Source organism: Sorghum bicolor, chromosome 10 (genome assembly GCF_000003195.3).
Source record: "Sorghum bicolor cultivar BTx623 chromosome 10, Sorghum_bicolor_NCBIv3, whole genome shotgun sequence".
Lineage (NCBI taxonomy): Eukaryota > Viridiplantae > Streptophyta > Magnoliopsida > Poales > Poaceae > Sorghum > Sorghum bicolor.
In genome coordinates, this window is record NC_012879.2 from 44,286,292 (window position 1) to 44,299,095 (window position 12,804).

The 12,804-nt window shown below is 40.7% G+C and overlaps 1 protein-coding gene across 1 annotated transcript; it reads right to left on the reverse strand.

Moving 5' to 3' along the window:
* LOC8058851 (protein O-linked-mannose beta-1,4-N-acetylglucosaminyltransferase 2) lies at nucleotides 2,868–6,167 on the reverse strand. The gene is made up of 5 exons (XM_002438441.2): nucleotides 5,984–6,167; nucleotides 5,150–5,209; nucleotides 4,996–5,049; nucleotides 4,554–4,619; nucleotides 2,868–4,327 (listed from the first exon to the last, which is right to left on the reverse strand). Exons 1-5 carry the CDS (start codon nucleotides 6,126–6,128, stop codon nucleotides 3,144–3,146), a joined length of 1,509 nt encoding a protein of 502 aa, XP_002438486.2. The 5' UTR covers nucleotides 6,129–6,167; the 3' UTR covers nucleotides 2,868–3,143.

The following is a 12,804-nucleotide window of genomic DNA, read 5'->3' on the forward strand; positions in this document are numbered from 1 at the left end:
CGCAAGGAGATTATGCGGTACTCTGGAGAAGAGATTGTGAGGGGGTACGGTGCTCACCCCGCGGGGATCGCGAAGAGCAACTCTAGTAGAGCAAGACGCGAAGGGCAACAAATGGTCCGACCGGGTCAAGTGCTAGAGATTGTGATAAGCACTCCACATGGGAGAGTGTGACTTGCGGGTCACCATTAGCAAGAGGACCGGTGGCAACCTTGGAGCTTGTCTCAATGAGGACTTAGCTTGGTGGCAACCAAGTGAACCTCAGTACACAATCACCGTGTCAACATTGTCTACTCTTCTCGGTGGTTTGCATTCACCTTACACAAGCTTGTATTTACATTCTATATACTTGTGCTTGTGTAGTTGCTCCTATAACTAGTTTTGCTTGTGACATCACATTAGGGTTGGTGTTTTCGTAGAGCTTTTTGGCAGCCTTCCCACGATTACTTTCATCCCAATCTTTTCGAGAGTCGGAAAGGTACTACTGCTCCAAAGTAGGTAAAGTAAAGTAAGCCTGATCTTGATCACCCATTCGACTTAGAAAACCCTAAAATCCCTCTCTACCCTATAATTGCCCTTTCCTTGGACGTTTCTAATTCTTCTAGTACACTTTATGTTCCCCGTAGAAATCGATACTCTAGAATACTCTCGGGTGAACGCTACATAGTATCCGTGCACTTGCGGATTTTTCTATTCGCGTTTAAAATACACAACAGACTCCTACGAAGAAATCACAAATTGATATCCAAGTTCATATACCAAAGTTATGATTTTATTTTTTAAAATGAGCTAGTAGAGAAAAAGCATCAAAAAAGAAAGAATAAAATATTAAGCCAAGATGGAATTAAAAATGATATGCCAACAAGGTGTTTGAATCTAGACATTGTAGAGAGGAGAAAAGGGTTCCTAATGCAAATGTACGAGAGAGAAAGAACATATAAAAGTGGTTACAATAATTTAGAAATAGTACAAGATTCCTTATGTAAAATTGTCTTCTAAATTTAGGAGTGGATTATTAGAAAGTCTTGGAGATGGTCTTCTTTTTTTCTCCCAATCCCCTTTTAGGAGTTGCAAAACTACATGTTTTTTTGGAGAAAAAAATAGAATACTCTTGGAGATGCTCTTAGGACAAGCAAATGAGAAGAGCGCCACTTGTGTCTTCATGTCAATTAAGTTTGGTTATTCCACCTTTTTATTCAAGTTTCTCTATATAGAATGAGCTCTTTATTTGGGTTTCTCTAAATAGAATGAAAATAGCAAAAACAATTGAAACAGAAGAAGATGGAACCCAGAACCTCAGGAATGAGAAAATGATAAACTCAGAATCTAGGTTGATCAAATTGTTGGGCCAAATTATGGGCTTGATATTGAGTGGGATGAATGTTGTGAGATTGGGTTGTATTGAATAATAGACTAACTGAGCCCCACCTAATTTTTTTTAGAAAAACAAATGCTGACGTGTCATGGTGTCACCATGTCAGATTCCACCTCACCAAGCTGACATGACAGTGCTGACACGCAACATGTCCATGATGTTCCATTTTTTCAGTACATGTGCTTGTAAACCTATCGAAAAGCTATTCAATGACGAGACCACAAACGTCACTATTCTAGCAACTCTATGATAAGCTTTTTCACTGTAAAGGATTATGACAGGGATTTTATGAATATTTCTGGAACCATCATAGACAGTTAACTATAATGATTTTAGTTAACTATAATGATTTTGAGTGTCCGTGACTAATTGATAACGTCATCTATCAACATACTCCTTGTAGTGTTGATATTTGTGTCCTTGAGTATGTTCCCTTGACATGGGCCAAAAAGATGGGACGGGTTGGGATGTGCTCGATGTCCACCTGCTGAGCTCAAATCAACCCATTTACGACATGTGGGTGTCATTGCTTGTCAGGTCTTCCAAAAATGTCTAGGTTTACTATTCTTGGAGCATTAATTAATTAGAAGTATGGTTATGTTATTGTTCATCTCAAATGTTGACTTAGTTAACGCTGGCATTAAACATTTAATGTTTGTCAATATTTGTCAATGATCAATTCATGATTCATAACAGCACACGTAGATCATTTTCTAGTATATATAAAATAACAAAACCTTCGAATTTGTAGTACATATATGATGACAAATAAAAAACTTTGAACGTTGGAGTTCCTCAAGTCGATGCTCTATTGCTATGGGGAATAAGATACTGGAATGGCAGAGCGTGTTTCAAGAATCATAAAAAGTAACTTATTACCTAGATAAATGTAGAATTAATTTGGTATTTATGTAAAAATGATTACTTTATAGTTTGATTGATATATAAATTTCTTAACAATATTGAAGTTTGGCTGACGCCAGATATGTTTGTCATTCTCCATGAAAGGAGTTATCCTTACCAAGGACAATCTTGCTGACAGAAGTTGGTGTGGGACTAAGTTTTTGCTGTTTCTATAATAATCTATAAACCATCCAACATCTATTTTGTTAGGGCTCAAGTGCTCATTTGCTATTTTTCTTTGGCGAATGCAAATGATAACGTTCATCCAATGGTCCAATTAACGCGTAGAACTTATAAACATTATTTATTTGATCGGTGCACAACATTTTAATTTGCACTATAGTTGGCAAGAAATGAGATTATTTTTGACAAGTGCAAGCCAAACCTCAGTAGTTCTAGTTTATGGAGACACACTGGTTTATTTTCTGGCTATAGTTACACCGATGTGATGAGAAAGAGTTGTTTATCCATGTATGCTACACTGAGATTGGTGGAAATGCAGTTTTTCATCTCCCTTTGGGCCATTCATTTTAGAACTGAATTTTAATATGGAATCCTTTGGTAAACGCTGGTTGTTTTTGAGCGGTTTGTGTTTTCTCTTTCTGAAACGGGATAAAGTCAGAACTTCTTTCCATTATTTCAAAAAATATACTGGTTCACAATCTATGCCCGTGCTATACTATCTTCAACTGTTTCTACACAAATTATGAAAACAAACACCTCCGCCATTATTTTCATCTACTATATATATGCTATAATGTAGTGCGTGACCCCTCCCAACTGGCCTGTAAATCTAAAACCGAAAAATACCAAAAAAATTACTATATTTTTTATCAACCACTTAGTGCATGCCTCCAACATTCCATCTCTACTCTATCGTGATGGATTGGAACACCTGTTGCATCACCGCTCTGAACCGGTCGATGTCTAGAGTAATGTTCTGGCCATTCAGGAATGTCGACCAAGCTTTACCCTGGCGATGTATAGACCGGGGGTCGGTAAACACAGGGTGATCCCTTGGGTACTTCTCCTTCAGTGTGGTTTCCTCTGCCGTGACCTCATACTCGACGTACCGGAGTCCCATGCCTGGCACAGGCTCACCAAAGTCATACCAGCACGCCCACTTCATGTCACCCCAGGGAACAATCTGCACTACGGTGCCATTGTGAGGCAGGAACACCATGTTGGTCAGCCCAGCACCATGCACTCCAACCATCACGTCGCAGGAGTTCACCACCCCGGCGAAGTGGCCCATATCCCTAACATCCTCTGGCAACGCCGCGACTACTTCGAAGCCGAGGTCTTCCATGGCGGTGATGGTTTCAGCTTCGTTCGTCAGCTCCCTTGAGTGCCGCCGCAGAACCATGACGAGCCGAGGCTTCTGCCGCCCTGAGCTCCTGCTAACGGGTTCAACCCATGGCCGTTGCAGCGAGAAGACAGACCTGAGGAAGTCTCGGAATCCCATCATAGTGTAACCATTCCGGGAAAGACTCGGGTCGATCGCAAGCATCTTGTTGTGACTCTGCAACCCGACATGCGCTGACGGGAAGCAGCGCACGGCGGTGTCGGCGTCGAAGTCGATGACCGGGTACATGGACAGTGCGGCGAGGATTGGCCTGAACTTGGCAACCCATTCAGGTCTGTAGTCGGTGATAAGAAACTGGACGTGGCCATTGTACTCACGGGATGTGATGTAGAGTGGCACGATGAGGTCGCTCATGGCGTGGAAGAAGTTTCCACCGCAGCCACCGGTAGAGAAGACCACCGCCGGCACGTCGTGCCTAACCGTGCACTTGGGTGGGATAATGAAGCTGAAAGCTGGCGGCATGGATCTCATGGTGACCTCCCGAATCCTCGACATGGTCTCTTGCTCCCACTTTCGCGTGTATGGGCGGACTATGAAGGTAGAATTCTCCGGTCTGTGGGTGGACGCCGCGACGACATAGACTGTCGCCGATTTGCCGTGGATGCGCAAGTCACCTTCCATTGTGCAGGTGTCCGAGTGAGGGTTGCTGAAGTTGCAGGTTAACTTGCTGACAGGGGCTCCCAAGTCTGCATATATATCACAGATGATTTTCCTTAGTCAAATATGTGTCAAAATTTTCCTTAGTAAAAAAAATAATCTTTCATGCAAAAAAAAATCCTCTCAAGTCTATTTTAGGGTCATTATATATCTTGCACGTATAAGTATCGACAATCTAAGAAAACAATTAATGATTATAGAACAAACAAATATAGAGTTCATGAAAATCGTCCTTGAATGTTCACATGCATGTACCTGAATTTATTGAAGAGCTGTCTTTTGGCCCGTTCGTGGTAAGGATCTGATTTTGTTGGTTGTAGTCTGAGGCAAATTAAAAATGATGAATATTATCGTATTAGTTTCGCATCTGTGAACCCATAAGCTGGCTGTTTCATATAATGAATTACTACTGTATCTGCTAGTTCGTGAATTATATATTCTGAGCACGATATGATCTTCAGATCTAATTAATGGATTATTCTATATGTGTCAGCTTGAACTAATTAAATTAATCTGCTGGTGTTGGGATTTACACTAGCAGTCAACTTGTGGTTTCTTTCGAGGGGGCGTGTACTAGGCTACTAGCCCACATCGAGTATTGTTAATTATATCACCAATGGAGGTGGAAACTGATCGAAGCTTCTCCGGGATGGCTAATTTAACAGTTTGTTGCCTTCGAGATAATTAGCAGACATACCTTTTACAGCTTCTGGGTAATGTGGATGTTGCTGCCATCTTGCATTCTCGAAACCTTCAATTTATTGGTGAATAATCACATCATTAGAACATTTTGGAAATATAGACATAAATGAAACCGAGGTTAATTCTGTAAACAGACTAATATAACTCACCAGTGTATGGAACCGTGTTAACCATTTCGTCCGTGTCATTCATAAATCTGGTCTCCCTAACTACACAAAGTTGAAGGTGCATTTTAGTTGTACTATAAGGTAGGTCATAACTCGAAACATCATGTAAATGAAAAGCTTTGATATAAGCATCCCAATTAATTCGAACTATCACTGCAGCGGTGCTTCTAGTTGTGTTTTACTTCCACACATAGGGTTTTTTTGTGATGTTATCAGCTTATTGCACAACATTGTTACAAGTGAATGCCTGGATTTGTTTATTCCATTAGAAAACGAATGCTCCTATATATATCTATGCTATTACTATAAAAATTGAATAATTTCTAAAAGAAATATCACAAAGCAATGCTTCTCATCCCTAACGTTTCAAATTTTATACGACAAATGGAGTTCTGTAAAATTTGCTGCTTCGTTACAGAGCTCTTGCTGAAGTACTCAAAACCGAACAGACTTGCATGTACTCCCACAGTTTCAAATTGCAAGCTAACTTTTATAGGTTTAAAACTTTTCTACGCATCTATTATGTCTAATACAAAGTAAAAGTCATGAACTCCATACCAAATTTTAAGTCATTCTAGCTTTAATTATTAGGTATATAGTCTAGATGTACAATTCAAGCTATATATGCATCTAACAAAAACCAGATAAATTATAATTTTGAATGGAAGGAGCATGAAAGAAATGATTTGGAAGAGAGAGCACTAATATTGTCGAGAGATTATAAAGAAGTAGCGCGAGGGTCCTAAAAACAGATCATCTGCATGTATTGAATTCGTCTTTAATTTGTCCAAGGACGAAACACCGGCTGCGACTTACAGCGAGCGACCTGCGGCAGGAAATCAGTCTTCAGCACAATCACCACAAGAAGAGGAGGCAGCAGGAGCCACATCGCAGCCCTTCCTGCACTGCTGCTGCTTTTCTTGGTACCCTCATGCCTCCCCATCATCTCAGACAAGCTCATCTCTTCAAAGCTAGCTCTGCCCAGCGGCCTGAGCTCCCTCAGTTTGTTCTCTTTATACCACATTCGCATCTCGATCGCAGAGTTCATCAGGCTGTGGTTGACTTGGGTGCAGCATTAAATCCCGTGCACTGTCCACATGCATGCACGCTATTATCGGCGGATAGAAGGGGGATCGGGATCGTTAAAAAGATGACATAATGCACGGGTAGTACATTTCTTATTTGTAGCTGCAGTCCACGAAGTTAGCTGCAAGCAGAGCACCGACGGTTTGGTTCAAATGTTTTGTTGACAAATGAGAGTGGTTTTGATTCCACCTCTATCTCTACTACAATGAAGCTCAACTGCATGTGGAAATCTATTTCTACTGGCGGTTTGGTTAAGCTAACCGCTAGTGGAAATAGATTTTCAATGGTGGTTCTCTTAAACCAACCGCCTGTATTAAGTTTTTCAAATGTTCACGCCTTTTTTCAAATGTCCCACCAAACACTATTATATATATACACTACAAGAAACTGGAATTGCCTTGACGGCCTTGAATTTCCTTGAGGGCCAAAATCAAACCGCCAAGGAAATGACAGTTTCCTTGGCGGTGCCACTCCACACTCAAGGAAACATATATTTCTTGGAGGTTTAAGTAAACCGCCAAGGAATATGGGTGTTTCCTTGGCGGTTTCCAACCACCTCCAAGGAAATGACTCATTTTCTTGAGTGTTATTCTCAACCGCCAAGGAAAATACTCATTTTCTTGGCTGTTTTTCTAAACCGTCAAGTAAACTATCATTACCTTGAGGGTTATTGAATTTCCTTGGAGGTTGGCACCCAAGAAAATCCTTATAAGTATTTTGGTGACTTCGACTCAATAACAGCCAAGGAAAATCATAATTTTCTTGAAGGTTAAAGGCAGCCAAGGAAACAACTATTACCTTGGCAGCCTATATAATTTCCTTGGCGGTTGTTGACCCTCAAGAAAACTATTTTCCTTGGCGGTTGTAACATTTCCTTGGCCCTTCGGCAAATTAAGTCTAGTCGTAATTTCCTTGGCGGCTAGCCTCCAAGGAAATCATCCTTGAGTGCCAAAACCGCCAAGGAGACTAATTTCCCTTAGCTTCTATCCTTGAGTGTGTTTGCTTGACGGTTTGTGGTCAAGGATCATTTCCTTGGCGGTTTAACCCCTTTCTTTGGCGGTTTTTGGCACTCAAGGCAATTCGAGATTGTGGTAGTGATATATATAACCCATTGGATCATGTCAACTATAGAAACATGCGAACACAAGGTTGAAATGAGCTCTTGTGGTTCGATTTATGATGAGTGATTGTCAACATGATCCACAACCTAAGTTGAGTTGGTGACTAACCATTGTCGTGAGTTGGGTCATGAGACATGTCTATTGGTTTGTGGTGTGCAGGTGTGAAGCTCAAAGGCGTTGGTCGACGGCGAGGAGAAGGTCGAGTAGAGACATGTCGTGCCGATGGACCTGGAGCAGCGGACCAGGAGGCCGGATGACCAGTGTTGATGGTAGATAAATACTCTTTTTAACGGTCAACACAGCATGAGAAAGGATTAAAATCAGAATATCATCTAGCTATAGGGGTTATTACTAATAGAATTCCATAAGTTTTGGTGATTGTCTATTTCTAGGTTATTGGAATAAGAACAAAAGGAGGTCCACATGTCAGATTTACATCGAGAGAAGACCTCGTCGATAACTCAGGAATACTCTAGAAGAATCGAGGAGACACCCCTGCAAAGTGGGGCCCACTTGGCAACGACCAAGGGGCGGGCGCCCACCCGTCAGGGGCGCCCACCCGGCCACCTGCACTAATCAGGTGCAACCTCGTGGATCCTGCCTCCATCGCCTTTGAGGAGTAATCTTGGCGATCTATCAAGGTCGGTTTGATCCGAGGGTTGTGGTGCTTCCTAGGGGGCTATAAATACAACCCTAACCCCCCTGGAGAGAAGGAATTCATTATTCTCTGAGGAATTCAGATAAAGAGAATTTAGAGAAGCCTAGAGCCACCATCTCAATTAGAGCTCCATAGTTTTATGTAGGAATAGATCTAGAAGGAGTCAAGCCTAGCTTGGAGTCCGGATCTATCTTCGTTCTTGGTAATTTCTTATTCTTTATTGTAGTATTCATATTATTTCTTGCTACTATGAATATGACTTTGATCTATTTGATTATATCGGAATTAACTTTATTTCATTTTCTTATGTTCTCAATTACATTGTTATTAGACTATTTTGATTATATGCTTAGCGTAGTTAGATTGGAATTATGTCTATGCATAGGATCGTATAGCGCTTGCTCATTGGGCCAATGGGTGAGTGGTAGATATTATGTAGGTGAGGTGCCTAGATTGTATTTATCTATGATTACCCCTTATAGTCCGGATCGTGAGGTAGATCGCAAGAGTGACAGTCCTGTTGACTCCTCTTGTAGTCCTCCTCCTGATTATAAGGATTGTAGAGCACCATTATTACAGGGAAGTGATTGCTATGTTCATGATCATTCTTGTAATATCACTATGCATAACTATAACCTTTTGTTACGATGATGCTAGGTGTAATTACACTAATCATTATATGCTTTGACAATATAGTTAAAATACTTAGGATTTATTCTTGAAGATCATCCTAGTCCATCCTAGTGTTATAGATTTAGGGTACTCTATTGAGATGATTATCATATTTATATGTGGCTATGTGCTCTCATTTATCTTCTTTCACTTATTATTCATATTTATATTATTTATCTTATGTGACACTTACCCTGCACGGGAGATAGATAAAGACATGGTTAAGATCTCTATGACTACATCAGTGCTCATTGCTCATTATCCAATGCAGTCCCTTCCCAGTGGTAAAAATATAAATAACGATATCTGGATTACTCCCAATTAAATTGCTACATCGGTATTATCTGTGTGCTTGAGGATTCTTTATTTATTATGTAGAAAAGCATATACATTTAATACCAACACTTCTACATCATTTTGGGGATGACAACCTAGCTTAAGTGATACACTACTACAAAAAATCATTTGCGAGGCATTTTACAAAAGGCCTCGGAGGCGAGCAAGATTTCCAACCGCCACGGTAAATGCCTCGAATTAACCGTGGCGGGCATTTTTTATTAACCGAGGCGGTTATCAGTTACTGCCTCGGTTAATCAATTTACTAAGGCAGGCAAATTAAAATATCCGCCTCAGTAAATATAGATTAACCGAGGCGGTCAATCTAACATAACTGTCTCAGTAAATCATTTACCAAGGCGGTTCATTGTAATGCAACCGCCTTGGTAAATTAGGTCCAACCCAATAGCCCACTATCATTCCAATATATAAACAAATCAAAAACCTTACCAGACTCCTCTCCTCACTCCACTCAGCCACCGCCGCACAATGCCCATGTCCTCTCCCCAACTCTTCCCCTCCACTCACACTACTAACTTCTAGCCCTAATATCACGCTTTTTAATCGCAACAGCAAGGTTTTGTTGCAATAAGGTTGTTATCACAATGATTTTCTCTTTGGTTGCGATACATCAGTTTTTTTACCATGAAGATTTTTTTGTGGCCATAAGTCTAGAATTCATTGCAAAAAGTAAGTTTTATCGCAACAAATTATTGAACGGTTGCAATAAGTGATTAATGTTGCCACGATTTGATTTGCGTTGCTAGTAAGTTTTTTTCCGTTGCAATTCTAAGGTGATATCACAATAATATTAGCTTGCGTTGCAAAAAAATTGGTACATATAGCAACGAAAAAAATAGTTTGCCTCATTAAGGTTGCAATGATTATGGTTTCGTGGTATATAGCAGTTTTGTTCATTGCAAAAAGGGTATGATATAGCAATGAAAAATTATATCATTGCAATACCTAAGCATGTCCTCTGTAATGGCTGCATATTTTTTTTAAAAAAATTACAACAACATGGGTTTCAAATCAGAAACCTCTTGGCCTTTAAAGTAAGCTCCTACCACTAGGCTAGGTCTGTTTTTGTGTTAGAAACAGCGAAAGTACCACATATGAATTAACGTTGACAAGTTATATTGGAAAAGGATCTAATCTAATTTTACAGATCACGTACAGCTCGCGGCCAGTAGCTCCTGTCGCGGCTCCTTCTCTCCTGCGGCGTCTCTTCTTCCCCCACGAGCTGTCTACTTGCAAAGAACATGATTGAGGCCCCCTGATCCCTACAGCCAGCACCAACAGCTAATGTGGTCATGGCCTTCCTGAAGCCTCTGTCATCGCAGCACCCCTTCCCTACGGCCATAGTCGTCACGGCTCTTGATTTCCCTGCAGCAGCGACTACGGCATATTAGTGCCCTAGTTTCTTCCTAATCATCGACGAGATAAGGAGAGGGAGCACCGGCCAGTCCTTCATCGGCATGCAAGAGGGGACAGAGCGTTGAACTAGTTTCACCTCGCACCCTTCATCATCCACGAGAGAGACGATCAGCAGCTGGCCGGCGATCATCAACGTGAAAAATTAAGAGAATAACGTATGCTTGCATTATTGCTAAGTTTTTTCTCTATATATTACTGTTAAATTTGGTACTTGACTAGATCAAATGACTTACTGTTGTTGATAATCCAAAGAAATTATTCCAAGATTGTTATTCACATGCATTGGCTAATCCACACAATTTTTTATTTCTCTGGTTCAGTGCAAAAATATTCCATTCATAGCCAATGGTACTATGTTTATGCTGAGGTCTAGCTGTTTTGTTTTTGGTCTGGTCTAGCATTGTTAATTAGTTATAATGACTTAATGTGTAATACTCCAATATGAGTTTCGGCATCCCGGCGCAGGCAATCGGCACTCTCCTAGTCCCAGGCGATCGGCGCTCTCCCAATCCTAGGCCATCGGCGCAGGCGAGCGTTCCTTTAGCTGTCTCCCACTCCCAGTCCTAGACCCTGACAGAGACAGATAGACGGTCAGCAGTTTTGAGCAGCGCTAAAGCACAAGCAGTAGCTACTAGCAAGGTATGGTCGATCAGTTTTAGTTTCTCAGTTCATGTTCATCCGATGGGCATGGACCTTGATCTAATTTTCTAAATTCTAATTTAAATATATTTTATAGACGTGATAGATGTTGCCAAGAAATATCTCTCAAGAAAAGAAAATATATTTTAATTAGAAAAGTCAAGCAATCAAACCTCAATTTGTATATCTTGTATTTCAATCAAGTTAAGCCTCACATCCAATTTTGACTCTTCCTGGTTTTATGTTGAAATTGAGTAGGTTGCAGTTCGCACGTTGATCAGGTTCTTGTTGAATCTAATTTTGACAAATTGACAGATTTTTTATTTTCTCTATATTTGATATATAAAGTTTATAATAATGTCATGATCCCTTCAATTTTACGTGTTGTAGGAAATCCTTGTGAAATTTGGAAGATTGAATTAATGGCACATAATGATGATTGGAGTTGGATCGGTCAACACGTGAGTGGCAAGAAGATCTGGATAAATTTGTTGACACTATGTTTGAAGGCACCTATGCTGCGGAGACTGCACCATGTCCATGTTCAAGGTGTCGTGGAGTCGTGTACAAAACAAGACCTCAAGTTCAGTTGGACTTGCTAACTAAAGGTTTTGATGAGAATTTTAGCAAAAATAAAGTTGATGCTGGCCTAATTTTGAATGATGATAGTGATCTGAATGTAGGCCAGCCAGATGATGCATCATCCTCCAATAATCTTGTGTCTGCATTAATTAGGGGTGCAACCTATGGTAATACCAATGAAGAATCCAATGATAGTGCAAAGAAATTCTTTGATTTGTTGAAAGAAGTGCAGCAAGAGTTGTGGCTAGGTTGCTCAAATCTTACTAAGGTATCATTCATGGTGAAACTATTTCAGCTTAAGTGCAGTGGTGGATGGAGCAACGAGAATGCAGAGCAGACACTTAGCCTATGGAGAGATTCACTCCCCCCTGGGCATTGTCTCCCAGACACTATCAAGAAAGCACAGAAGATTATCCGTGACCTTGGCCTGACATACATTAAGATCGATGCTTGTGTGAATGACTACGTATTATTTCGTGGGCTGTTGGCTAATATGGACACATGCCTGACATGTGGTGAGAGTAGGTAGAAGAAAGGGGGTACAAATTCTGATGAGATTGGCGAGTTCAACGAAAGTGGTGGAGCAAAGAAGCGCACTCCTTGCAAAGTCCTAAGGTATTTTCCAGTTACTCCTCGATTGCAAAGATTTTATATGTCAGCAGAAACATCTTCATTGATGCGGTGGCACAAGGAAGAATTGGTTAGTGATGGGAAAATGCGGCACCCAGCTGACTCATTGGCGTGGAAGCACGTGAATAACACGTATGAGTGGTTTGACTCAGATCCATGGAATGTTAGACTCGAACTTGCATCTCATGGCTTTAATCCGTTTGGGATGTTGAATGTTAATTACACTTGCTGGCCTGTGATACTGATTCCTTATAACCTCTGCCACCTTGGCTTTGTTTGAAACAACCTTATTGGATGATGTCGATGTTGATACCTGGGCCTAAATCTCCTGGAGTGAACATTGATGTATATTTGCAACCTCTGATCGATAAGCTACATGATCTGTTGGTTAATGGAGTTTTAACATGGGATGAAAAGGAGAAGAAGAATTTTACTCTACATGCAATTCTAATGTGGACAATTAATGATTTCCCCGC